The sequence below is a fragment of the Sus scrofa genome, chromosome 1 (assembly GCF_054392235.1).
Source record: "Sus scrofa isolate SSC_HxYL_T2T_F1_AM1 chromosome 1, Sscrofa_HxYL_maternal_Yorkshire_Landrace_v2.0, whole genome shotgun sequence".
NCBI lineage: Eukaryota > Metazoa > Chordata > Mammalia > Artiodactyla > Suidae > Sus > Sus scrofa.
Window position 1 is genome coordinate 44,746,908 of NC_139383.1, and position 25,676 is coordinate 44,772,583.

A 25,676-nucleotide genomic window follows, 5' to 3' on the forward strand; every position below is an offset into this window, starting at 1 on the left:
AAATGGAAATGACTTTGGCAACTACAGGAATTTCGAACTGCTTGGACATTCTGCAGAATTAAAAAAAAAATCCTATTTCACATTTCATTTTCAGTTCAGAAAGTAAAACTTTCTAGAACCCTGACTATCATAAGGGAATTTCTGTCTTCCTTTAAAACTTGCTCTGGTTTACAAACCCCATGGCATAGGAAATTCGTCTGGGTTGAGAAATAGGTGACTTTCTGAACCAGCAGCTAGCCTCCTTCCATAGTTTAGCCACAGATCAATGGTGCCCCCTTGAACTATGGAGGAACTCTTCTTGGAGCATGGGAAGTAGGAAGAGGTAAGATGCAGAAAGCCTCAAAATGCTCCTGAAATGAAAACTGTGCAGCCAATGCAAATCGCAGCCTAAAAGATCAATCTGGTACTGCTCAGGGGATTACCAGTGTTCCTTTAGATTTTTATGTGAATGTATTAATGATACATTATCATCCGCCTTTGTCCAGTTCAGAGACTTTTCTTGTTCTTATCAGCGTAGATAAAAGGAAGTAAACCAGATGGGAGAGAAAGCATGGGAACCCATCAGCTGTGCACCAGCCGCCTGACTGTTCTTTCTGGCTGTGCTCATCTTGCCAGTCAGCCAGGGACAGAGGCTGCAGCTTTGATCTCAATCGGACTCTATTTGACAAAGCCAGTTGTAGATGCTCTTCAAGGAGACAGAAGATTACAGACAATACCACACTGAAGAAATGCTGTCTTCTAGTCACAGATACACTGAAAGCCATCTTTTTAATCTGGGATATGCTTGTTTCAAGGAGTCCTAGAAATGAAGCAACTCAGGAATGAAAGGCATCTCTTTATCCCAGTTACAAAATCTCCCTGAAAAAGACCAGATTTAACAACTCAGTAATAATTGCATATGTCATAAAATCAAATGGATTCATTTCAAGGTGTAGCTAAAAAGACTTGACAGTGCACTCAGGCAGCTAAATATGCTCTACCTCTTCCCAGGATATGTCTACCTTGAATTGTTCAAAGTGAGCAAAATCATAAAATCAGATGATTGAGAGTTGACTTGTAGGCATGTAACACAAATCTTAAAAACTCATTTCAAACTCTGTTATTGCCGTGACTTAGGAAAGAGGTTGAAAGGGAGAAAAGCCAATTTGAACAATATTGTGGTATTTACTACGAGATCTAGGTGGCTTCAAGTTGCCATAAAGCGCAAAACCTTTTTCTTTGAAATTTGAAATTAACCTATCAGAATTGAGTAACTGGCTTTGTTGATGTCAAACGAATGGACTTTGAGGTTTACCCTCACCTTTAGACCAGTGCATTGCACGGTGGTCAGTCCCTTCCTGTCTCAGCAGCTACAGAGCATCAAATAAAATGATATTGCGTTCCCATCGCATTTCTTGCCTACTAGATTCGAAAACCTTCGTCTTTAATCTTTTAAAGTTAATGAAGAAAACCTTTCTCAGCTTTACTTCCCTTTAAAAATGGAAAGAAGTTATACATTTCCTTTTTTTGAAAAGTAATTAATTTACAATATTGTGTTAGTTTCAGGTGTGCTTATTTTTAAGACTAGCCATCTCATACTCAGAGTGACATCATTCTAGGGCTGGCTGGATGATTGAGCCTCACCCCTTCTCTTCATTCTCACTCCTCTTATCATTCAAATTTGAGAGCTTTTCACATTCTAAGGGTATTTATTTACCTCCAAGAACTATATTGTGCAAAAACTTTTTCCTGTCCAAATTACATAGCTACCATTTTACTTCTGGTTTTAGTTGGAAAGGTACAAATCATCTGGTATATTTTGGTTGTCATCTTGCCTTGGGCAATCGCAACAATTTCTCTAAATTTTACTGTGTATATATCTGTCATCAGCCAATAGAATGTCTATCATTTCCCCTTGATTTGGGATCAGTAAAATGGGATAATGCATTTTAAAACAAGGAAGTTCCTTAAAAACAAGGAAGTTCCTTAAAAACAAGGCAAGTATTCAGAGTTTTTCTGTCTACACAGCTGGTTCATCGGGTTCAAACAGGGCTGGCTTTGTCATAGAATTCTCCAGAAAACACACATTAGCCCCTGGTCACTAGCAAACTATTCAACACTTTTGGAAATATCCCCTGTAACTATACTTTAATTACCAATGTTTAAATCTTGATAATATTTACATTATAACTCAAAATGTTTTATGTTTTTAACATTATAATAGTTCTCAAGAAAATTTAATTATTAGAGGAAATCATTAAACAGAAAGTTCCCTCTAATTTCTCTGCCCTATAGACTTCCTGGAAAATGGCTATCAACAATTTGAGGCCTAATCCCCTTCCTAACTTGTTTTTATTTATTTTTCTATCCCCCCAAATGTATGTTTTCAAGAGAAATATGGCATCATGTATACTTACTTATAATCTGTTTCCCCAGTCTCTGCATTGAGGTGCTTCCATGTGTTTTTTTCTTCCTTCCTTCCTCTCTTCCTTCCTTCCTTCCTCCTTCCCTCCCTCCCTCCCTTCTTTCCATCTTTCCTTCCTTCCTTCCTTCCTCTCTTTCTCTTTCTTTCTTTTTGCTTTTTAGGGCTGCACCTGAGGCATTTGGAAGTTTCCAGGGTAGGGGTCGAATCGGAGCTACAACTGCTGGCCACAGCAACACCAGATCCCAGCCTCATCTTTGACCTACACCACAGGTCATGGCAATGCAGGGTCCTTAACCCACTGATCAAGGCTAGGGAATGAACCTGCATCCTCATGGATACTAGTCAGGTTCGTTACTGCTGAGCCACGACAAGAACTTCTCTATATGTTTCAGAAGAGCACTAGATTTGAAACAATTTTGGAGGGGAAAAAAATAACTCTCATTTTGTAGAGTATTTGTCTTCAAAAATATCTAATATAACTCCAGATAACTACCAAATGTGTTAAGCTCAAATGGGAAACAAGATACTGTTCAGTGAATATCTAATCCTTAAAGGATAGCATTTCCAAAGGCTTAAGGTATCTGGAGAAGAGAGTGGATTCATTTGTTCTTACTACCACTGGGCAGACTGCAGAGGTGGTTCAGTGGATCCCTGCATGTCTACACCCTAGAAAGATTCAGTATGAAGAGGAGTAAGTGCTCTCTGGCTCTCTTTCCATATCCTTTCTTTTCAGCCCTTGTTCTGCTTCACTTCTAATCTAGCATCCCAACTTTTTTTCTATGATGTTACATGACATTTCTTCTTTTAAAAGTTTGATTTGCTATAGATTACCCTTTCCATAACAGCAAGAGTAAAACACTTATTGTGAGCCACTTCCACTCCATTTAAATGTTTCTTTGAAAAAAAAAAAACAAAAAACGAAGAGTTTGGAGACATAGGTCATGCTTGTATTCAGATGATATGAAAATTTATGTAAGAGTTATCTATCTTGTCTCAAGTCTCCTGTTTCTCTCTCTTTCTCTCCTTTCTTTTTCTCACTGTGGTAACCAGGGCATAAGGGCAGCTGGAACATGTGGCTTTTTATTTGATCAAGGGTAATGATCAACTAAGCTCAGAGGAAGGGAGGGCAGCTTTCCTAGTTCACCTGCGAAATAGAATCTTTTTACGTGCTCTCCACTTGTGAGCCCATCTGTGCCATCATTAAGAAGGAAAAATCTACAGAAATAAAAGGGCTAAATATAACAGGAACTGAATATTTAAAGTTTATTTGAATATGCAAATGCAGGGACTGCAGCTTTATGAATGAAAGTGTGTCCTCTACTCAGTTCTGTGACTCAAAAGAGCCATAGATTGGTTTCCTTTGTTGTTTGCTTGCTTATTTTAATTTTCTTCTCCTGCGTCATCATTTTTGTCTTTGCATACTTCTTTCTTCTTCTTCTTTTTTTTTTTTTTGGATCCTAAGCAGAGGATAAAAGTCTTAGGATTACATCAAGAAACACCAAAACATACATATGTTCTCTGCAACAGATGTTTGCTAATCATAGTTTCCAAAACAAGTGGTCTTAATTTGTGAGGAATACTAAAGGGGAGAAAGTCATTCCAGGACTTCTTAGGTACTTGCTACTCTAATATGCTTCTTCCAACACTTGAGGAAAACTTATACAGTATCCTGGAGTTTCTATGGATTCTATTTTTTAGATAAAAACTATTCAAATGGTGTTACTACATCAGATTCTCCAAGTTTCTGATGGAAAAACTCAATAAACACTATTGGGATCGCAGACCATTCTGGTACTCTATGCACCTTTCTTGCCCATATCTGACTCTTTATGCTATTCTAGGGCTTAGACTGAGATTTTATTTATTAGTAGTGTTCTCTGTGAAGACAACCACTGGAAAATAAAGTGAGGTGCACCTGACAATGGTCGTTGTCCCTAGAAGCCCCATGTTACTGGATCTCAAGATAACAGTGCCTGGAGCTTAACAAAAAAATGTCGGTTGATGCATTGACAGATGACTTCCATAGAGGCTTCTAGAACTGCTGTGGGAAAGTAATGATAATTGGTGTGGGGTAAGGGCTAGAAAATTTCCATGTCAGCTGTGAACTTCAGAAGAGAAAGATGAGAAAAGAGAAACAGGATGATCACTGATAAAAAATGAAATTATTAAAAATGAGAAGATAGAGAAAGAAAGCTAAAGAAGTCACATGTCATTTTTACAAGGCTGTTGGGTTCTTCTTTTTGGCCTCATCCACAACATGCAGAAGTTCCTGTGTCAAGAAATGAACTTGAGCCACAGCAGCAACCCAAGCCACTGAAGCAACAACACCAGATCCTTAACCTACTTCTCCACAAGGGAACTCCTTCACAAGGTTGTTTTGAACTTGCTGTTTTCCCATTATGACCATCTTTTTTATATAATTAAAAAGAAAAAGCATTAAAATTTTAGCTTGTGAGGACTAGAACATAACAAGCATAGTGGGACACCTTCATTGTATTTCTAACCCTCTGTTCTCCAGGTCACTCATGGAGGTGGAAGAGTGACTCTGAGAGATGGACTGGGGGTCAGGAATGGAATAAGAATGTGTTCTCTGAATATGTATTGTGATGCAATGGCTTAAAGCATACTCTAATTTTATTCAGGCAGCCAGGGAAGTCCAGGAAATGTGCCCACTAACTTAGATTTTACTGAAACCTACAACTTAGCATGATTTTGTGGCTCTGTTGCTTTAATAAATGAAATTGTCTTTTGGATGAGGAAAACCTCATCATGAGGCTATTTTATTGCTGAAGTAGCAATGAAGAAAGAGGGATGCAACCAAATAAATAACTCTTTCTGGTTGGATTATGCTTTCACTCACCAGTTACCAGGTTCATTTCATTCTTCTTCTGCTGGGATTTTGCCTGAGCACTTAGAAGACCAAAGTTCACAAATAATAGGGTCAGTTGCAGATTCTGCCAAAGTATGTGAATAACAAATAGCATGTAAATAGAGAATATCATGGTAGGGTAGTGAGAAAAAAATATAATAGTCAGTATATCCCACTGATGCAACCAAGTCTGGATAAAGATACCTCTTCCAGCAAGTCACTCCATCTTATCTGCATCTCCCCCTATCTTCAGTGTCTTCCTCTGTGTTTTTTCCCTTTTTTTTTCTTTTATTTTCCGTCTGTACAGCAAGGGGACCAAGTTATCCTTACATGTATACATTTGTGTGTGTGTGTGTGTGTTGTTTCTCTTTATTCCAAAAGTATGCTTAAATTTTTCCAAGTCAAAAGGAAGAAAAACAAATGACCCTCTTTTAACCCATAGGAAACATTTCTAAGGGTGTTATATACTCATTGTTTTCTGTTTCTCACTTCTTACTTACCATTCAATCCAAACCCTTACAAGCTGGCTTTTCCTCTAAACACTCCACTCTTATAGCTCTTGCAAAGCCCACTGATCTCCATATTGCCAAAGACAGTAGATATTTCCCAAACTTTCCTATGGAGTGTTTATGCTCTGTTTGCCGCTATTGATCTTTAGATATTCTTGAATCACTCTGCTTCTTTGATGTCAATAGAAACTTTCTCCTCTTTCTGCTCCCGACTTTGGCTATCAGTCTCTTCATGGATGCCTTCTCTGTATCTACTTTTTAAACACAGGATTTTCGCAGGTATCTTCTTTTGGCCCAATTCTCTGCCTTGCCTAAAAATTCTCCCCAAGCAATAGTTTTAATACAGTTTTAACTACCACCTTAATCTTAAGTCCATGAAAGGCATATTCCCAGCCTTTATAGTTCCCCTGAGTTTTGGACCAGAAATAGGTCAATCCAGGCATACCTCAGAAGCACCTCAAAATTGATGTGTATAACATTATTGTTTCTTGTCACACTGTAACTTTATACCTGTCACTGAAACACTACACTCCATCCTACATTTCTTTTCTTTTTCTTTTCTTTTTTTTTTAGGGCCACACCCATGGCATATGGAAATTCCCAGGCTAGGGGTCAAATTGGAACCACAACTGCTGGCCTACAACCACAGCCATAGCAACACAGGATTCGAGCTGTGTCTGCAACCTATGTCACAGCTTGCGGCAAGGCAGGATCCTTAACCCATTGAGCAAAACCAGGAATCAAACCCAATCCTCATGGATAATGGTCAGTTTCTTAACCAGCTGAGCCACAACAGGAATTCACATCCTATATTTCTTAATTGGTTATTGACATCACCACATAGCAAGCCTCCCAGGTCAACCCTCTTCTCTGCACCACTCTTACCACCACATATAATTAATCAAGTCTTACTTTTTTTGTTTGTTTGTTTTAAACCTATTGAATTCATCGAAAGAGTTGCAGCATTAACTATTTTTTTAATCTGGAATATTGTAGTATCCTCCTTGCTGATTATACAGAGGGTAGTGACTCAAAGAATTCCAGGCACGGCTCTTGTATAACACATGGGGCTTCCTCCCAGATGTACCCTAGCAGATCCACCAACACACATACTTGCCTCAAAAAACCCAGTCCATGAAAAATTGATCACCTTAATATAATTTAGAAAAGTCCTTGATCGTTGGACATTGTTGTTTGCACTGACCTAGGGTAAAAAACATGATTTTATTTCTTCAGAGGACTGTGCGGAAGATGTGTCTGAATCATTCCTTTTATATAATGGAATGTGCATTACATCTACCCTTGAAAGCAGAAAGCAGATGAGTTGCTAGGCTATTGAGAGGTGTGTTTGCATGGATAAATAGTTTCAAGGGAGGAAGCCACGTGTTTATAACCTCATCAATATCAACTGAACTTGAAAGAATGAATTGTGACATTGACGTTGATAGAGGATCATATCGCATGACCCCACAGTGTCTGAAGTTCACTAAGTGTGGTTGCTTAGTGGCATTTAGCCTCACTTGATCCTACTTACGTGTGCTCCCTGTTGTGCATTATGTTCATTGTCTCTTGCCTAGACTATTGTCATATCCTCATGGATGTATGAACGTGGATGTCTGTGTTTCAGAGGTCATTTTTAGCAACTAGTACAAGACTGTTTTGTGATTATCTATCTTAAAAGAATCAAAGTAGTTTCTTCTAACAATCATGAATGTTAAGGCAATATGTTAAAAAAAATGGCAGGAGTTCCATTGTGGCTCAGCAGGTTAAGAACCTGACATAGTGTCTGTGAGGATGCAGAAAAAGAAAAAAATAAAAAATGGTGAAAGACAATTTAGGTGATAAAACTTCATTTAAAAACTCTTTATTCTTTATTTGACTCTTTCCTTTCTGAGAACTGCAAAATGAGAATGTAGGAAGTTTTTATAAGATAAAGAGTAAAGAAAAAAGAAGTATAGATCTCAGACCTGACTTGGTGTTTGGGGACTGGCTAACTGGTTATACTTCATTTCTGGCTTTTTTTTTTTTAGGGTAACACCTGTGGCATATGGAAGTTCCCAGTCTAGGGGTCAAATCGAAGCTGTAACTGCTGGCCTCCACCACAGCCACAGAAATGTGGGCTCCAAGCCATGTCTGCAACCTACACCACAGCTCATGGTAATGCCAGATCCTTAACCCACTGAGTGAGGCTAGGGATTGAACCTGTATCCTCATGGATACTAGTCGGATTCGTTACTGCTGAGCCACTATGGGAACTCCCTTTGAAGTCATTTAAATATTCAACAGTAGGGAACTGGTTAAGTTATAGCAGTTCCATATGAAAAATTCTTTACAGTTACCAAAGTTTTTCTGTCAAAGAAAATGAAATAACATAGGAGAAAATTCATCATATAATTCAAATGTAAATGAGTATGCACAGAGAGATGCCTTTAAATCATGTATGCATATAGGCATGTGTGTAAAAAAATTTTATAGATTTTATTTATAAAAGGCAGGATTATATGTAGATTTCTCCCCCCACTTTATTTTACATTTCTAAGCCTCTTTTGCGTTTGTAATTAGGAAAAAATATTTCAATTTCTGAAAAGAAGAAAGATTTTCTTTTCTATCTTAGCTAACAAAACCATGTATTACTGCCTAACTGACCTTCCCAAAGATATGAACATTTGCTACTGAGACTTAAATAACCTTTTGATTCTCAATAGCTTATATTTTATTCAACTCACTGCTGAACTAACATTTGGGTAAAGTTTTAATTTTTAAAACTGAATAGGCTCTCCTTACAGTTTATTTTTCTCTATTGTAGTTCAAGAAATGATTATAACATTTTAAATTTATTAAAAAGTACACAGAATTGCCAAAGCAATTCTGAGGAGCAAAAACCAAGCAGGAGGCATAACTATCCCAGACTTCAGGCAATATTACAAAGCCACAGTCATCAAGACAGTGTGGTACTGGTACCAAAACAGACAGACAGACAGACCAATGGAACAGAATAGAGAACCCAGAAATAAACCCAGACACCTATGGTCAATTAATCTTTGACAAAGGAGGCAAGAACATAAAATGGGGGGAAAAAAACAGTCTTTGCAGCAAGTATTGCTGGGAAACCTGGACAGCTGCATGCAAATCAATGAAACTAGAACACACCCCCTCACACCATGCACCAAAATAAACTCAAAATGGCTGGAAGACTTAAATATAAGACAAGACACCATCAAACTCCTGGAAGAGAACATAGGCAAAACATGCTCTGACATCAACCTTATGAATATTTTCTCAGATCAGTCTCCCAAAGCAACAGAAATAAGAGCAAAAATAAACCGATGGGACCTCATCAAGCTGACAAGCTTTTGCACAGCAAAGGAAACCAAAAAGAAGACAAAAAGACAACTTACAGAATGGGAGAAAATACTTTCAAATGATGCAACTGACAAGGGCTTAATCTCTAGAATATACAAGAAACTTATATAACTCAACAGCAAAAAAGCCAACAACCAATTGAAAAATGAGCAAAAGACCTGAATAGACATTTCTCCAAGGCAGATGTACAGATGGCCAACAAGCACATGAAAAAATGCTCAACATTCCTGATTATTAGAGAAATGGAAATCAAAACTACCATGAGATACCACCTCACACCAGTCAGAATGGCCATCATTAATAAGTCCACAAAGAACAAATGCCCAAGGGGGTGTGGAGAAAAGGGAACCCTCCTGCCTGTTGGTGGGAATGTAAGCTGGTACAACCACTATGGAGATAAGTATGGTGATACCTTTGAAATCCATATGTAGAACTACCATATGACCCAGCAATCCCACTCTTGGGCATATATCCTGACAAAACTTTTCTAGAAAAAGACACATGCACCCGCAATGTTCATTGCAGCTCTATTCACAATAGCCAAGACATGGAAACAACCCAAATGTCCATTGACAGATGATTGGATTAGGAAGATGCAGTACATATACACAATGGAATAGTACTCAGCCATAAAAAAAGAACAAAATAATGGCATTTGCAGCAACATGGATGGAACTAGAGACTCTCATACTGAGTGAAGTAAGTCAGAAAGAGAAAGACAAATACCATATGTTATCACTTATATCTGGAATCTAATATAAGGCACAAATGAACCTTTCCACAGAAAAGAAAATCATGGACTTGGAGAACAGATTTATGGTTGCCAAGGGGGAGGGGGAAGGGGAGGGAGTGAGGTGGATGGGGAGCTTGGGGTTAATAGATGCAAACTATTGCCTTTGGAATGGATTAGCAATGAGATCCTGCTGTGTAGCACTGGGAACTATGTCTAGTCACTTATGATGGAGCATGATAATGTGAGAAAATAGAATGTATACATGTATGTGTAACTGGGTCACCATGCTGTATAGTAGCAAAAAATGTATTGGGGAAATAACTATTAAAAATAAAAAAATAATAATAAAGTTAAAAATAAAAATAATAATAATAAAGTACACAGAATAGTATAATAGACATCAACATATCTATCACCAAACTTTAACCAATATGTAAATAGAATTTCACCACATTTGTTTCACATCTTTTTTAAAGAAACAAGTGTTTTAAGATAGAAATGAAGCTCCATCCAGCCTTATTTCTCTGCCTCCCTTCCCAAAGGTAATCATTATACTGAAAATAATATATACACCTCCCAACCACATAGTTTTGCTTTGACCACAAATGTACACATAAAAAATAGTTTTTTATGGTTTTAAATTCACATAAATATTGGCATTTATTTTTTGAACTTGCTTTTTTCACTTAACTTGTCTTTTTTATGACTTATTCCTAATACAGGTAGATTTAATTCACTAATTTTATCTAAACTATAGTATTACATTGCACAAATTCTTTTTTTTTCTTATTCATCTATCAACTGATGGTCATTTAAGTTGATTCTTTTTTTTTTCTATTACAAATAATGCTGCTAAAAATATCCTGCCATCTTTCTATTTGAGCAAAATGAAAGAATTTATTTAAGATGTATATCTGGATTGAATGCTTTCAAAGGCATATTCCAGGCCTCGCCAATCAGCCAATCATTGAATTACTATTTGCCAAGATCTTAGACTATAAGATAGATAACTACATCTTAGTTCTTAGAGTCCACTTGTGTTTCAACTCTATGGTTGAAAATAAAGTCCAAAGACAAAAAGATACAACTTACTTCTCCAAAAAGTGCTTCTGATTGGTGACTATGCAACGACAAGCTCAGCCTCAGTAAGTTTTCATACTCTGTGTAGTTCTGGGCCCCTGTTAGATGACGAGCCTTGCTCTAACCTCATTGTGTCATTTGATACACAGCATCTTGATCAATGGGCCCAAAGATAATGATTCACTCTGAATTTAAAGGTGTTTACTACATGCAATTTTAATTAAACATGTGTTTATTGTGGAAATACATCAACAAGCCTAACAATTGCCTCAGCCATTCCAGAGTTTATAGTCTAGTTCAGGAGACAGCAAACTAACATCGTCAGTCATGTTGGGGAAGTATATGACCTAAAGGGAGCACATAAGAGGGACACTAAGCTGGACTTTGGGGCTTCATAAGTGACTTCTTAGAGAATATAAATCTATACTGGAAGATTGAGTAAGAATCAGTCAAACACAGAAAAGGCAGAAGGAAGAGGAAGAGAGTTTATTATATTTATTAAGTTCTTATGTATTAACTTTTTAAAAATCTCAAGCTTAGGAACAGTTAAGTCTCTATCTGCCTTTACATCATTGAGGTCCATCAAGGTCTATTTCCTCAGTGTTTCATTATCACTTTGTCACATATTAGGAATACTGATCATTGAGCCAAAAATTTCCATTAAATGTTTGTGTCAAATGCTAACATTCTGTAATATTTTAGAGCCATTAAATCTATTGATTTTTATAAATATTTCATCTCTATTGACCATTTATCCTTCATACTGCTACACTTTCTATTATGACCACAACACATAAAGGAAATCCCAGTACCTACACAGTGATTACTTTTGACATCTAAATATTTTATGCAGCTTCCAAGTGCAGACAAATTTCCAAAGAGCATATACATTATATTGATTACTACTAGGTCCAAGCAGGAAAAGCGAAAAAGCCTTAGACCCATGCTGATGAGTTTGGGCCCTGTTCTGAGGTCAAAGAGGAGCCAGAGGACAATTTTGAGCAGCAGTGCAGTCTTTGTTAAAAGGAAGCTCCCTCTGGAAGTGATGGAGAAACTGATGGAGTAGGAGCTAAAAAACCATAGTCCTGATAAGGGAAAAGAGGACAAGAGTTTGCTCTGGGACATTGTCCATAAGGATGAGGAGGATGAGATGGGCGCTCAGAAGGATAACCAGAAGGAACATGTTGACTGGAAGTGGGGGCAATGAAGGGAGTTTGGGATGTCTTCCAGCTTTCTGGCTTCCATGGCTCTCTAATGATGAGAGGGAAAGCATGGTGAGAACACAGTGCAAGAATGAAGCCAGTGGCTCCTGGTCCATACATGCTGAGCTTCTGGTGTCTGCAGAACATCTTGGAGGAGATGTTCAATAATCAGGAACTGGATGTTCAGCTTGGTAGCTTGGGTTTTCCTTACAAGAATAACAGAGACGAGAAAGCACCTTGCCCTTAACTTTGTAGTTATGAAGGCATTAGAAAGATCCGAAACACTGGAGTTCCTATTGTGGCCCAGTGGTTTACAAACCTGACTAGCATCCATGGGTTCAATCCCTGGCCTTTTCTCAGTGAGTTAAGTATCTGGTGTTGCCATGAGCTGTGATGTAGGTTGCAAACATGGCTCTCAGATCTGCATTGCTGTGGCTGTGGCGTAGGTGGGCAGCTGTAGCTCCAGTTGGACCCCAAGCCTAGGAACCTCCATATGCCATGAGTGGGGCCCTAAAAAGACAAAAGACAAGAAAAAAAAAAGATCTAACACACTAATAATTTATGATTATAAAGTTAACTGTTTACATTTTAAAATCCTACTTTACTCCACATCCCTCCAGCACTTGTTATTTGTGGACTTATTAATGATGGCCATTCTTACTGGTATGAGGTGGTATCTCATGGTAGTTTTGATTTGCAATTCTCTAATAATCAGAAATGTTGAGCATTTTTTCATGTGCTTATTGGCCATCTGTACATCTTCCTTGGAGAATGGTCTATTCAGATCTTTTGCCCATTTTTCCACTGGGTGGTTGGCTTTTTTTGCTGTTGAGTTGTATAAGTTGCTTGTATATCCTAGAGATTAAGCCCTTGTCAGTCACATCTTTTGAAAGTACTTTCTTGCATTTTGTAAGTTGTCTTTTTGTCTTCTTTTTGGTTTCCTTTGCTGTGCAAAAGCTAGAGACTCTCATACTGAGTGAAATAAGTCAGAAAGAGAAAGATAGATACCATATGATATCACTTATGACTGGAATCTAATCTAAGGTACAAATGAACATTTACACAGAAAATAAAATCATAGACTTGTGGCTGCCCAGGGGGAGAGGGAGGGAATGGGAGGGATGGGGAGCTTGGGGTTAACGGATGCAAACTATTGCTCTTGGAATGGATTTACAATGAGATCCTGCTGTGTAGCCCTGAGAACTACGTCTAGATACTTACACTGCAACACAACAATGGGAGGAAAAAGTATGTATACATGTATGTGTAACTTGGTCCCCATGCTGTACAGTGGAAAAATAAATAAATAAAAAATTTAAAAAAAAGAATTACTTAAAATACTACTTTAATTGACCAATCAGAGCTGTAGCCGCTGGCCTATGCCACAGCCATACCAATGCTAGATCCAAGCCGTATCTGCAACCTACACCACAGTTCATGGCATAACCAGATCCTTAACCCACTGAGCGAGGCCAGGGATCGAACCCACAACCTCATGGTTCCTAGTCGGATTCGTTAACCACTGAGCCATGATGGGAACTCCAAAAATCTCACATTTTTATGGCTACATATTATATGTCTGAAAACAAGGACAATCGAACTGAAATGAACACTGACAACTTCTTCCCAGAATTATTGATGTCATAGAGGAAGACTCTACATCATTGTATGAAATCAGCAAAATATTTATAAACATAAATTATTTTAAAATATTTCTTCTAATCATATTTTCATATAAAAAAGCCAGACCATAGTGTATTCTATGGATGTCACTTCTATGAAATCATATTGGAGTAGTTAATGATTTACCACATTTTGCTTTTTCCTTCTACGTTTACATGATAAATTCTTATTTAACCACACCAGCCTAGGTTATCTTGCTAGACAACTCAAGCAATAGAACAGCCTACATTACACGTGAAACACACAAAAACAGTTTACATTGCTTACATTATTATTATTATACTACTGATTCCAATAATACTGGATTTGAATAATAATAATAATAGTTACCATTTATTGAGTCTATACAATATGTCAGAAACCATTTCAAAAGCAGTAGCTCAGTTCATCCTCACAAAAAACCTTTGATAGATAATATTATTAAGCTCCTTTGACAGATGAGAAAAATGAGTTTTGGAGAGGTTGTTTAACTTGTCATACAGTTAATGTGGTTTCAAAAACTGATTTGTCTGACCCTGAAGTAAGTATTTTAAATGGCTACATATTTTTGCCTTGACTTTGACATCATATTTTTTGTTACTCCTGTCTTCATAGTTTAACAGAAACTGGAACAACCATGTCAATGCTCACTTCAGTATAAAGATTAGTCTTGGTTCTTGGGGTGGTGCCTTTGTAGGATAACTCAAGTCTGTCCCCATCATCCTGATCCTTCTTAGTCCCATCGGCACTCTATCTGAATCTTTCATTGTCACATGTTCTCAATGCAAGGAGCCCACAAAATGCTATGCAAGAGTTTCACTGGGGGCAAGTCAGTTAGTACTGAAGTATGTGTCAAAGACAACCTGTTCTTTTTGGTTTCCAGAATTCACTAGTCAGTTCTTGGCCACTTTTCCCTATATTTCCCTGGGGAGCATCAATCAGGATGTGGAGAACCACCGTTATGCCAACAGGTTATGTTTCATTGAAGAATCGGTGCACCCTCAGAGGGCTTTCTCTGCTAGTTGGACGTCCAAGGGCCTCCAATCCCTCAGGCACCTGAACACTCAGCTTCTTGTGAAGAAACATCAAGTACCATCTTTAAGGACATATTCTAGGTGGAGTTTCTTTGGGGAGTGGAAAGTTGAGATTATAAATTGTAGAGGTATCCAGATGAGGTGTAGTGAGTGAAAAAAAGTACATATGTTGGGGGGTGAGATGGAAAATAATGGAAAATATTACCCCTACAATTCTAAGGTGAGAAGTCTTGCCATTTTATAATATATAATATGAAAAAAGTTCTGTTTTCCAGAGGTCATGTATAAAACATTAATAAGCTAAAGTACACAAAGCTAAATGATGAATCTTGATTAACAAACTGCCCCGAAGCTCATATTTGCTCCTGTGTGTTTGAAGATGCTTGAGGGCTGTAAATCTCTGACCCTCATTCTATTGATTGCTAAAAACACCACCCTTGTTTTTAACTAATAAAAACAATGGTTTCTCTTTACTTTAGAGCAGGTATCATATTAAGTAGTTAATTTTTCACTTTTGTAAATGTGTTCCTCATCCCATTCTTACTCAAAGACTCTACAACATCTGTCTTAAGAAAAGAGGTAAAGTCACCACATCACACTGAGAAATCTTGGTTTTGACCTTCTCGTCACCTTTTAGTTCCCTTCAACTTTAGGGTTAAAATTAATCACATCAGCTATCCAGAAGAAAAAAATGTCACTTAAAATCATTAAGAGAGCTTTCCTTTCCCTGCTATTTAAATATTTCCTTGATATTTCAAGGAAGGAAGTCTGGGACTGAACTTGTGGGAAAAAAAGAAGAGCAAATTCTATTAAAACTTATTTTATTGGCTGAAATCATCAGTTTAAAAAAGAGAACCTAATTATGACCCACATGAAGAAAACCAAAGCCTAAGGTTAATACAATGTTATATGTCAATTATACCCCCAAAACATAAGAGAAAACCGTGAGATTAATTTCTTTAATGACGTGTTGTCATGGAACACATGGAAAGGGCTTCAAGGCTATTTTTAATAGTGGATCCTAGGAAAGCAATGCTGTTCTCATCATGAAAATATTTTAGCATTTCAGAATTTATAAACATTTCAGCTTAACATTATTACCAGCCTCTTCTCATGTTTTGTAGGTTTTACAATGACATGTTTCTCGTGTTTTATAAGTAAATCACCACAATCATCATTAAAGTTTGAAATGCTCAGGAGTATCTTTCTACACTCGTTTTGGCCACTCTTCTAATCTCTCCGAGCTCTGCCACACCTTTTCATCTTTTGCTTCCAGTCATAAGTTCCTTATGTACGGATTCCCATCCTGAATTTATCCTGCCTGCTCACCTCTCCCCACCACAATTCCCCTTCCCAATGTAGCCTACTTCTTACTTTTTCTTCTGTCTCAGTAAGTTACTTCTTTCAAGAAGTTTCCCTGACCAGATCTCCCCATCTTATCCCTGCCCTGTAGGCATCTCCAGGAGCTCAATTCTTATTTTAATTTCTCTGAGATCCTTTACATCTTTTCACAATTTTAACTCATTTTTTTTTCCTTTTTGTCTTTTTAGGGCTGCACCTGTGGCATATGCTAGGGATTGAATTGGAGCTGTAGTTGCCGGCCTCCACCACAGCCACAGCAACACGGGATCCGAGCCACGTCTGAGATCTACACCACAGCTCATGGCAACACCAGATCCTTAACCCACTGAGCGAGGCCAGAGATTGAACCTGCGTTCTCATGGATACTAGTCAGTATCCACTGAGCCATGATGGGAACTCATTACTCCTTAATTGTAACCAATTTTGAAAGTTTCATGAGAGAGGAACTTTGTTCTTATCACCGCTGTGAGCAGACATATGTGTTAAAATGTGGGGTAAAATGGAGTGTCTCTTGGAACCCTCAACGTATTATGTCCTTGACAAAACCTAACCAAGCCTGAGAACACCTACCAAGACATTTCATTAAGAATACTCAAGCAATAAGTACATTTTAAGTATTGGGATGAAATGAGATATTTATAAAGAATGAGATCATTTTTTAATAGGAGCAGTAATCTGTGTTTTTAGTTGTGCTATTCAGAAATGTAACAGTATTATGCTCTTCACTCTTTAATTTTCTGATTATTGAGTTATTGTTTCCCTAGAAGTAAATGATACAGCGTTCTCAGCAACAACAAAAAAGTTTCCCATGCTATTGAATGGACAGAGAGACTTTTACTAGAATCCCTGATGTGATAAGCAAAAGGCTCAAACTAATGAGGGGTAAATTTTATCTTCATAAACATTTTCATGATTATGATTGAATTGTAGATGTTGGAAGAGAAGTTTGGAGACAGATCAGAGATCTCTCTGACTGGATTAGAGTCTACAAAAAAAAAAAAAAAACTGAATAAATTATTCTGCTTATCCTGGAAATAGATTTTTTTTAAATGGAAAACATTTCTAGCATAGTATTTTCTAGCTAAGATCAACAAAAATTAAACACTATTTATAAGATTTTGATATTAGAAAATTAGTCAAAGACCTTTTTACCAATCAGAACAGAGATAAGACCTTATTTTGTAATCAGATAGCTCAAAGTTAGAAATAGATTATTCATTGGAGTCTACTTAAAACTATCTATCTTTCCCAGCCATTGCTAATGCCTATAATCAAGGAGTAACTTAAATTTATTTTCTTTTCATTTAATCAGTGTGCTTTTGGAACAGACAGGTTGTGTTCTCTGCCACTTACAAACTCGAGAATTTAATTTAGAATTCAATAATTGAATGAGATAGTTTAATGACCTTTTATATAAATTCATCATTTCTTATCTTTCCCAAAGCACAAAATGTCCTGTATGCCATAATCATTCTTGTTTACTTTTCTGGAAGGTTTTTGTTTAAATTTCTTTAATTCAGCTAGGATTATAAATCTGCCTTCAAAATACAGTATGAACAGTTTACGACTTCAGGCCTTACAACAGATCATAGCTGTTACTATGAGACTTATATGACAATTAATTTCACTCCCTTTACACTCAGGTTCCACGAAGTTTGAACATACTCTCATCTGCCTCCTGCTTTTTTGAAAAGGTGGAATTTGGGGTTTGGATTTAAGAATTCATTTATCTCAAGTGTTTTTTCTTTCCTTTTTTCCCCCTCTTTTCTTTTTCTTTCTTCCTTTCTTTTCTTTCTTTCTTTCTTTCTTTCTTTCTTTCTTTCTTTCTTTCTTTCTTTCTTTCTCTTTCTTTCTTTCTTTTTCTTTTTCTTTCTTTCCTTCCTTCCTTCCTTCTTTCCTTCCTTCTTTCTCTTTTTTTCTTGAGGGTGAGAGATGAAGGAAGAGAAAATGCACCATCCAGGCTAACTTTTAAGGCATATTCTTTGTCCTATTTTTATGAACTCTATTTGTATAGGCATAAATCAGTGGTTCAAAAACATTATCAGGGAGGGTCTAATCTGCTGCTTATCAAGTTTTTTTTTTTTTTTTTTTCTGAAGAAGAGGAAACACCTGCTGCTGTGGATTTGGTGGTACAGTCAGAGCAGTTATACTCTGGATGGCTAAATAGGGACTGTGTCCATTAAAGGCTCCAAGAGCAAACTTGGATGGGAAGAGGAGCATTTGGCATTGTTCCTCACTGGTCAGGATGGCACCGCCATGGCTCTGGGGTTCTACAACACATCTAGGGACCTGTTGTCTCAGCATTCCATTGGAAGTATCCACCCATTGACACCTATTGAACCCTTCTCCCAACTTAGCTTCTTTCTAGCTTTCCTTTTCTTTCTCTCTGCTTCTAGCCCTATTCCTCTGTCTGTTTCTCTAGGTTGTGTGTGTGAGTTTCTCAGTCACAGTTCCTGAAGAGATGATCTGACTTAGATACTATTTAATATAAATCACCATTATTGGGTGAAGTTTTGAGGCAATCCCTTCACAGCCCATTGGTCTACCTCTATTTCTCCATACAGTGTTATTGGCCTTTGAAGTGAGACTGTTCTTTACATCTGTCTCACACGTTGTAGAATATGCATATCCCTGGTCCTCACACAAAGTGCCACTGTACCTGCCCTCTTTGGGCACCGTGTCAATGAAAAATACCCCCCTTCTCACTTCCAAAATAAGTTCTTGACCTGGGTGACCTTGAGAGTCTCATGAATTCTTCTCCTTTGAAGCAGAAACAAAGAGAAAGATTTTATATCACAACTGTAATTGATATTTAGCTTAAAGCATTTTTAAAAATTCTTTCTGACCTGAACATATACTTGGGAACATATAACCGAGGATATCTCTAATTTTTCTTAGTGCAGCACTACCTAGAGAGAGTAGAATAAACCAGATCCCTCTGATCTGTGATTCTGTGTTAATGACCGAGCTGAGTTTTAGTTTTTCTTCGTGTGGTTATTAGACAGGCTCTTGGTCTCTGAATTGTATTAACTGTAACATTCATTTTTCATTATGCCTTTTATCTTTAGTAACAACTATAATGTAAGATTTGAAAGGTAGTACTCCAGGAATTGAGTTATAAATCTAGCATCTTAAAATTTTTAACCTTAATTTTGCAATTCACATAAGCATTAGCTTGAACAGCTCACTTCTTTATAAGTGCTACTCCGCAACTTCTAAAAGTTATTTGAAGAATATTTATTTACTTTTAAAAACATGAAAAAACTAGGCTAGATCCTCTTAGCTGTATTAAAATTAGCCTAGGAGTTCTCTTGTGGCATAGCAGGTTAACGATCTGGCATTGTCATTGTAGTGGCTTAATTTGATCCCTGGCCCAGGAACTTCCATATGCTGTACGTGTGACTAAAAATTAAAATAAAATAAAATAAAATAAAATAAAATAAAAACCTAAAGAATAATACAAAGTGCTTTTAGCAGCCATACTTTAGATTCACGAAGGAAAACAATTCTTAAATGATGAGTGTAGCTGATGGGCAGAAAGGTATTAAATGTCTCAAGCTCCTTTGAGTAAAATTAAAGATGCTGTCACCTTTAATTCATGCTGGAATGGCACTGCCTTTCCAGGGGCATTTGGAAATATGGGAGATGTTTCTGATTGTCACAAGGTTTTTTGGGGGAGTGTACTGGTATTTAGCGTTTGAGGCCAGGATTACTTACCTGGTGCAATATGCAGAATAGTCCCGCAAACCAAAGATCTGTCCTATCTGAAAGCCAATTGAGAACCACTGTTACATCTCCAGTAAACTACCAGGTAGCTCGCTACCTGGGGAAAAGAGCAAGTTCGTGTTCTCGATGTCAAAATTCATCACCTTGTTATGATGCACATGAAACCCAGATGGTGCTCACTTGCCTTGTGAGCTTCGTCCTGCTCCAATAGTTCCCCTCACCTTAAAATTAAGGGTGGGAGAGAGTATCAATATAGGGTCAACTGTTTACACTGAAATGCTTTGCAAATAGTGTTAAGGAAAACTTTAGAGCCTCTAGGCAGTCACCAGTCCTTCAGTGTCCTTGAAATGATGCTCATGTCTCTTTGAAATGATGCCTATGCTTCCTTTCTCTCTCCCTCCTCACTTCACTCTTCTTTCCCATAGTTTCTGCACTTATCTGCTGGGCACCTGGATGAGAGAAACAGCTCCACCCCCCCTCCCAATGTCCTATTATTAGGCTAATTCTTCTCCTAACATGTCTACCTCCCCCCAGCTGCTGCTAGATGTTCCCTAAATATCATTTCCCCACGTTGATTTTTTACTCAAAAATCTTTAGTTGAGCTTCTACTTCCTATCATGACTTCATCATTACATCAAAACTTATTAAAGTAGGAGTTCCCGTCATGGCTCAGTGGTTAACAAATCCGACTAGGAACCAGAAGGTTTCGGGTTCGATCCCTGGCCTTGCTCAGTGGGTTAAGGATCCGGCGCTGCCATGAGCTGTGGTGTAGGTTGCAGACGTGGTCGGATCCCATGTTGCTGTGGCCCTGATGTAGGCTGGCAGCTATAGCTCCGATTAGACCCCTAGCCTGGGAACCTCCATGTGCTGCCGGAGCGGCCCTAGAAATGGCAAAAAGACAAAAAACAAATGAACAAACAAACGAAAAACTTATTAAAGTAATGACACTGTCTTTTTTGTCTCTGTATTTTTTCATCTTTGTATTGTCCGTTGTGTCTGATGGAAAATATATGATGACTATATATTTAATTCCTACACAATGGAAATTTCATTCTCAATGTTTCAGACTTATGTCCCAATACGTCTTAAAGCTTTTTGTTTTCTCCTTCAGCCCAGTCACTTATTAATTTCACTCTCCTTTTTATTCTTATGATATTACCATGACAAAGAATAGGACGTTTAGTTTGCTATTTCTCATGATCTGGTTGTTGTAAAATGTTTCTGCTAATTAGTTAGCTCATAAACCACAAACTACTGAGCAAATGGTAGCAACACTCCCACAAGTCCACAGGTAATTGTTTATTGCTTGCTGAAAACAATTTCACAGTTTGTCTTGACCAAATTACATCATGATGTATCATGGGTGTTTGGAGCTTACAGATCTTTGTATAATGTAACCAGGGCTTACAGTATGACTCAATCCTTAATACACATCATAGGAGGCCCATCATGAGACTATAAAAGAAGCCTATAAAGTTAATGGAAATTTCCAGTTATAGGCCATGAGTCTTATAGCACACCTTTCAGTTAAGATACATGAAAAAGAAAAAAAAAGATAAATGGTGTATCAAATTGTATTAATTTATATGTAATGAATCTTTCAAAGTTTGTTTTTGTCTCCAGATGATCCTTGAGCACTCATTCATTCTCAGTTTCTAAGCAAAGTACTCAAGACTGCTTCCACAGTCACAATTTCTCTATATTTATATGCATGTATCTGATATACAAATGTTCTGAAACTATTGTATTTTTATCAACAATTTTCACTCTTTGATACACAAAGGAGCTTTGCCTGCAAATCCCCAGCATTCTTTAGAAACAGTACCAGCCCTGAAAGCAACCAAGCCTTAAAAAAATTCTACACTTATTTCTTCCTATCTTTTTGAAGTAAAGCATTTTTAATCTCCATTCAGTTACATAGACTCAGGATACTGCTATGTAACAGAAATCATCATACTAATGCACAGAAATTGAAAGTTAAGAAACTTTGGTCTAGGCTGAATTGAATTAAGTCTTGACCTTGTAAACATTTCCATAGGAGGTAGACCATACACATTTGACTTTTTGTCAAATAAGGGATAGTAAACAATGATTCTGAGATCCTAATAAATTAAAGGTATTTTAAAGGCATTAAATAAACATTTCTCTCTTTTTTTGGAAACCAACAATGAAACAGCACAGAGATTTTCAATAAGTTAAGTGGTGAAATATTAAACTTCGTAGTTTAAATGTCTGCATCTTCAGAGCTTCACTGGTTCCATTTGATAATGTTTGAAACTATGGCTAATAATGAGATGCATTCAAAACAGTTTGTGTGCAAGGCACACTCTGCATGTATTTCCATTCACTATGGGGTTGTCCATAACTTTGTACAGCGACCTGAAAGACAATATCCTGCTACTGGATATTCCATTTTCTCTCTCCAACGGCAGTGTGAGTGGATAGGATTTGAGGAGTCGAGATTTCTAAAGTTTCAAGCCCCACCCGGGGTTGTTGGTTTAAGTGCCTCCAGCTGCTGTTCCCATGAACACAGTGTTGATGGGTGGTAGAGAGGGTACCATTTCTCTACCACTTGCTCCATGGGAGTCCAGGCTTTCTTGAGCTGGATACTGATTTGAAGTTCCATACATACACTGGGAGGAGGAGGAAGGAATTGGGGTTTGCAAGCTTGAAGCTGTAAGGGAAAATATAATCGGCAGTTGAAAATTGACTGACATTTTCTTTTCTCTGCAAAATGAAGGCCACTCACGTTAAGCCTTTGTTTTTACTTGTGCATTTAGCACACATCTCTCTGCTAAATTTGAGCATGTATGGTTTCTCAGAGCAATCCTTATCTTTTTCTCCACTTTCCCCCTTGCTCTTCTCCCAGCAATTATTCCTTCTTTCACGCATTTCACAAAGAAAACTCAATTTCTAAAATTAAATTCAGACAGCTTTATCACCAAACTCTATCCCCAGACGGCCTCCTCTTTCCATCCATACCTCCACAACTGTAGTTCCAACGACCATCTTCTCTTACCTGGACCAACACAGCAATCTCCTAACTAGTCTCATGTCCCTCACCTTTGCTTGCCCCACCTCTCTTCTGCAGAGCAGCCAGCATCATCTTGCAGAAGTGTATATCAAACTGTCCTTCTTCTCAGATACTACAATGACTTCCCATTCCTCCAAAGCCCAAGCTCCTTGCCCTGGTTCATAACACCCCAGATGAACTGGTCTCTGCCTTCTGATTTATTTTAACCCCCTCTCCTCATTCACTGTGCTCAAAACACATTGGTCTTCTCTCCGCCTATTGAATTTTCCCAAAGTGTTCCCATATTGGAGACTCTGCACCTTCCCATTTCTTCTGTCTGCACCCCACCATCAGATCTTCACATCATTGCCCCATTCTTAACACTCAGCTTTCCAGTCAAATGTTTCTGCCTCAGGATTGCTTTCTTAACTACGTTACCTAAAGCAGCTCCTCCATTCCTATCTGTCATTTTACCCACTAATCGACTTGAGAATACCTGAAAATATCTTGTTTTGTTTTGTTTTGTTTTAGGGCCACACCTGCGGCATATGGAGATCCCCAGGCTAGGGGTAGAATCACGGCTGTAGCTGCTGGTCTAGGCCAAAGCCACAGCAACTAGGGATCTGAGCCGCATCTGTGACCTACACCACAGCTCATAGCAATGCTGGATCCTTAACCCACTGAGCAAGGCCAGGGATTGAACCTGCATCCTCATGGATGCCAGTCAGATTTGTTTCCACTGAGCCACCACAGGAACTCCCTGAAATAATCTTTTTAAATGCATTTGTTTATATTTTCACTGCCACATCTCTCCCCACTGGAATGTAAATTTGTTATAGGCAGGAACTCTGTCCTGATCACTACCATAACCTAACACCTAAAATGAGGTTTGGCACATAGTAGGTTCTCAAAAATTTTGACTAACTGGCTGACACTGTTTCTTACATTTTGGCTGCTGCCTTATCAGTGCTGTCTTTCTTATTTTTCTAAGTACCATCTCTCTGCCACTAAAAACCAGGCTTTGTAACTAAGGAAATATAGTTATAAATCCTAATTCCCCTTTTGCTGCTTACCCAACTACTCTATTCCCTCTTTTAACCAAGAGCCCCTCTTTGAAGTTTACTTGCCAGCCAACCCTGCCGACTAGAACCATGCTACACCCAAGCTATGTTCCATCAACACTTCCACTATCTCTACAAGTAAACAGAACTAATAGTAACAATAGCAACACGGTACATTTTAGTCTCAGAGTGAGGAAACTTCCTGAAGTGGAATTTTCTGCTTCATTAGAGTAACCTAGAAGCAATGACCATCTGCAGATGGCATGAGATAAGCTGGTGACTCTGCTCAGGGAACATCTGTGATGGTCACAGGAAAGGAAAAGGTGCTTCCTATTGAATTATTGGAAAAATACACCGAGTGAGGAGAGATGGAATTTGTCTCATTTTCCATTCTGCTCTGTTTGGGTGTCAATGCCCTCTACTTACGCTCATCTGAAATCAATTCCATTGGGAGATTTCAGTCATCTCCTGCAAACATTAACACCCTGCCTCGATGCCTACATGGATATACACTTGCTTTGTGATACCTTATTAGTGGTTTTAGAAACTCAAATATGCATTTGTTACTGCCCCTTTTTTCAAATCACTGACTCACTGAGTGACGACTATGTGGCAGGCACTTTGCTGGGTGCTGGTGATACATCGAGTAGAAGCTGCAGTATTTTCTTAGGGACATCAACCTGGTTGGAATAAGATGCTAGGCGACTTCATGGAAAACATACAGTTTTGCTCATTTTTACTTAAAACGTATGTTATAGAATCAAAACACAGTGAAGGTGCTACAGAGGTGTCTGATCACGTTTTACATACAACTGAGAAAATGATAGTAACTTTCATCACATGCCACTGTTTTTTAAAACTTGGAGTGGTTTTAGGCTACTGATGGATATTATGGGTCCAAAGAACAACGCTTGGCACTGCCTGTTCCCAACAGTGACCAAGAGATAGTGGGAAAAAGATATCATTATTGCCCTTGTAAAATTTATAGTTTTTTTAGACTGAATTTGACAGGTTATATTAATTTTTTGCAGACATAACGAGTGCCAGATATTCTTTTTGGAAAGAATAACAGATCTAGCAGTAGATTGCCTGGTGACATGTATATTAATAGATGTAAGACTATTACTAACAGATTAAAAAAAGTAACTTCAGATCCAAAGCGATAAATCAACTGTGGGAACATGAATCCCCAGTTAATACTGCAGGCCTCATGTTCACAACTTTTTAAAGATGTTTTCAAGAACTACTAATATAATTTACCTACTACTGGAGTTCGACATGCAACTGAAGGTGAGGTGTCTGTGTAAAACGAGCTGGTCTGTTTTCTAGTGCTGTCGTCTAAAATGTTAAGGGGATCGTGGATGTCACTGTAGGGGGGCAGCGAGCGAACACTGCTGATGACAGAGACATGTTGATTCACCATCGATCCAAGTCTGTGAGACTCTGGGTAGTTCATATTGCTTCCATAGTACCCTATAACAGAAAATGTTGAGAATGTAGAGTTAACTTAGTACAAATAACATTCCAGGAAGAAAAAAGAAAAGGCAAGGTAATAGGATAGAGCTTTAAAACTAGCATACTGTAAATATTACATTTACATCTACATCTATGATACTGTCGGATTTGTGCTTACATATGGATATGCTTCACTATGTTAC

At 37.9% G+C, this 25,676-nt stretch overlaps 2 protein-coding genes and 1 long non-coding RNA gene across 8 annotated transcripts in view; 2 read left to right on the forward strand and 1 right to left on the reverse strand.

Moving 5' to 3' along the window:
• PHF3 (PHD finger protein 3) overlaps positions 1–25,676 on the forward strand; it is a 1,103,753-nt gene that overhangs the window by 552,823 nt on the left and 525,254 nt on the right. The window lies entirely within an intron of this gene.
• Positions 1–25,676, forward strand: part of LOC146406051 (uncharacterized) — a 215,811-nt gene that overhangs the window by 186,002 nt on the left and 4,133 nt on the right. Inside the window, exon 3 of one of the 2 annotated variants that reach the window (XR_014804971.1) lies at positions 16,407–16,521. The exons of the other annotated variant lie outside the window; for it this stretch is intronic. This is a non-coding gene — a long non-coding RNA (uncharacterized LOC146406051). Of the gene's footprint in view, positions 1–16,406; positions 16,522–25,676 lie in introns of those variants that run through there. 2 annotated transcript variants of the gene reach the window in all.
• Positions 21,229–25,676, reverse strand: part of RFX6 (regulatory factor X6) — a 58,060-nt gene continuing 53,612 nt past the window's right edge. For all 5 annotated transcript variants that reach the window (XR_014804897.1, XR_014804896.1, XR_014804895.1 and 2 more), the window contains 2 exons: positions 25,279–25,491; positions 21,229–22,618 (listed from right to left, as the gene is read on the reverse strand). Coding sequence is in view for 2 of the 5 variants with exons in the window: in XM_021089145.2 (XP_020944804.1) it covers positions 22,443–22,618; positions 25,279–25,491 (389 nt within the window). In the remaining 3 variants the exon portion in view is untranslated. The remainder of the gene's footprint in view (positions 22,619–25,278; positions 25,492–25,676) is intronic.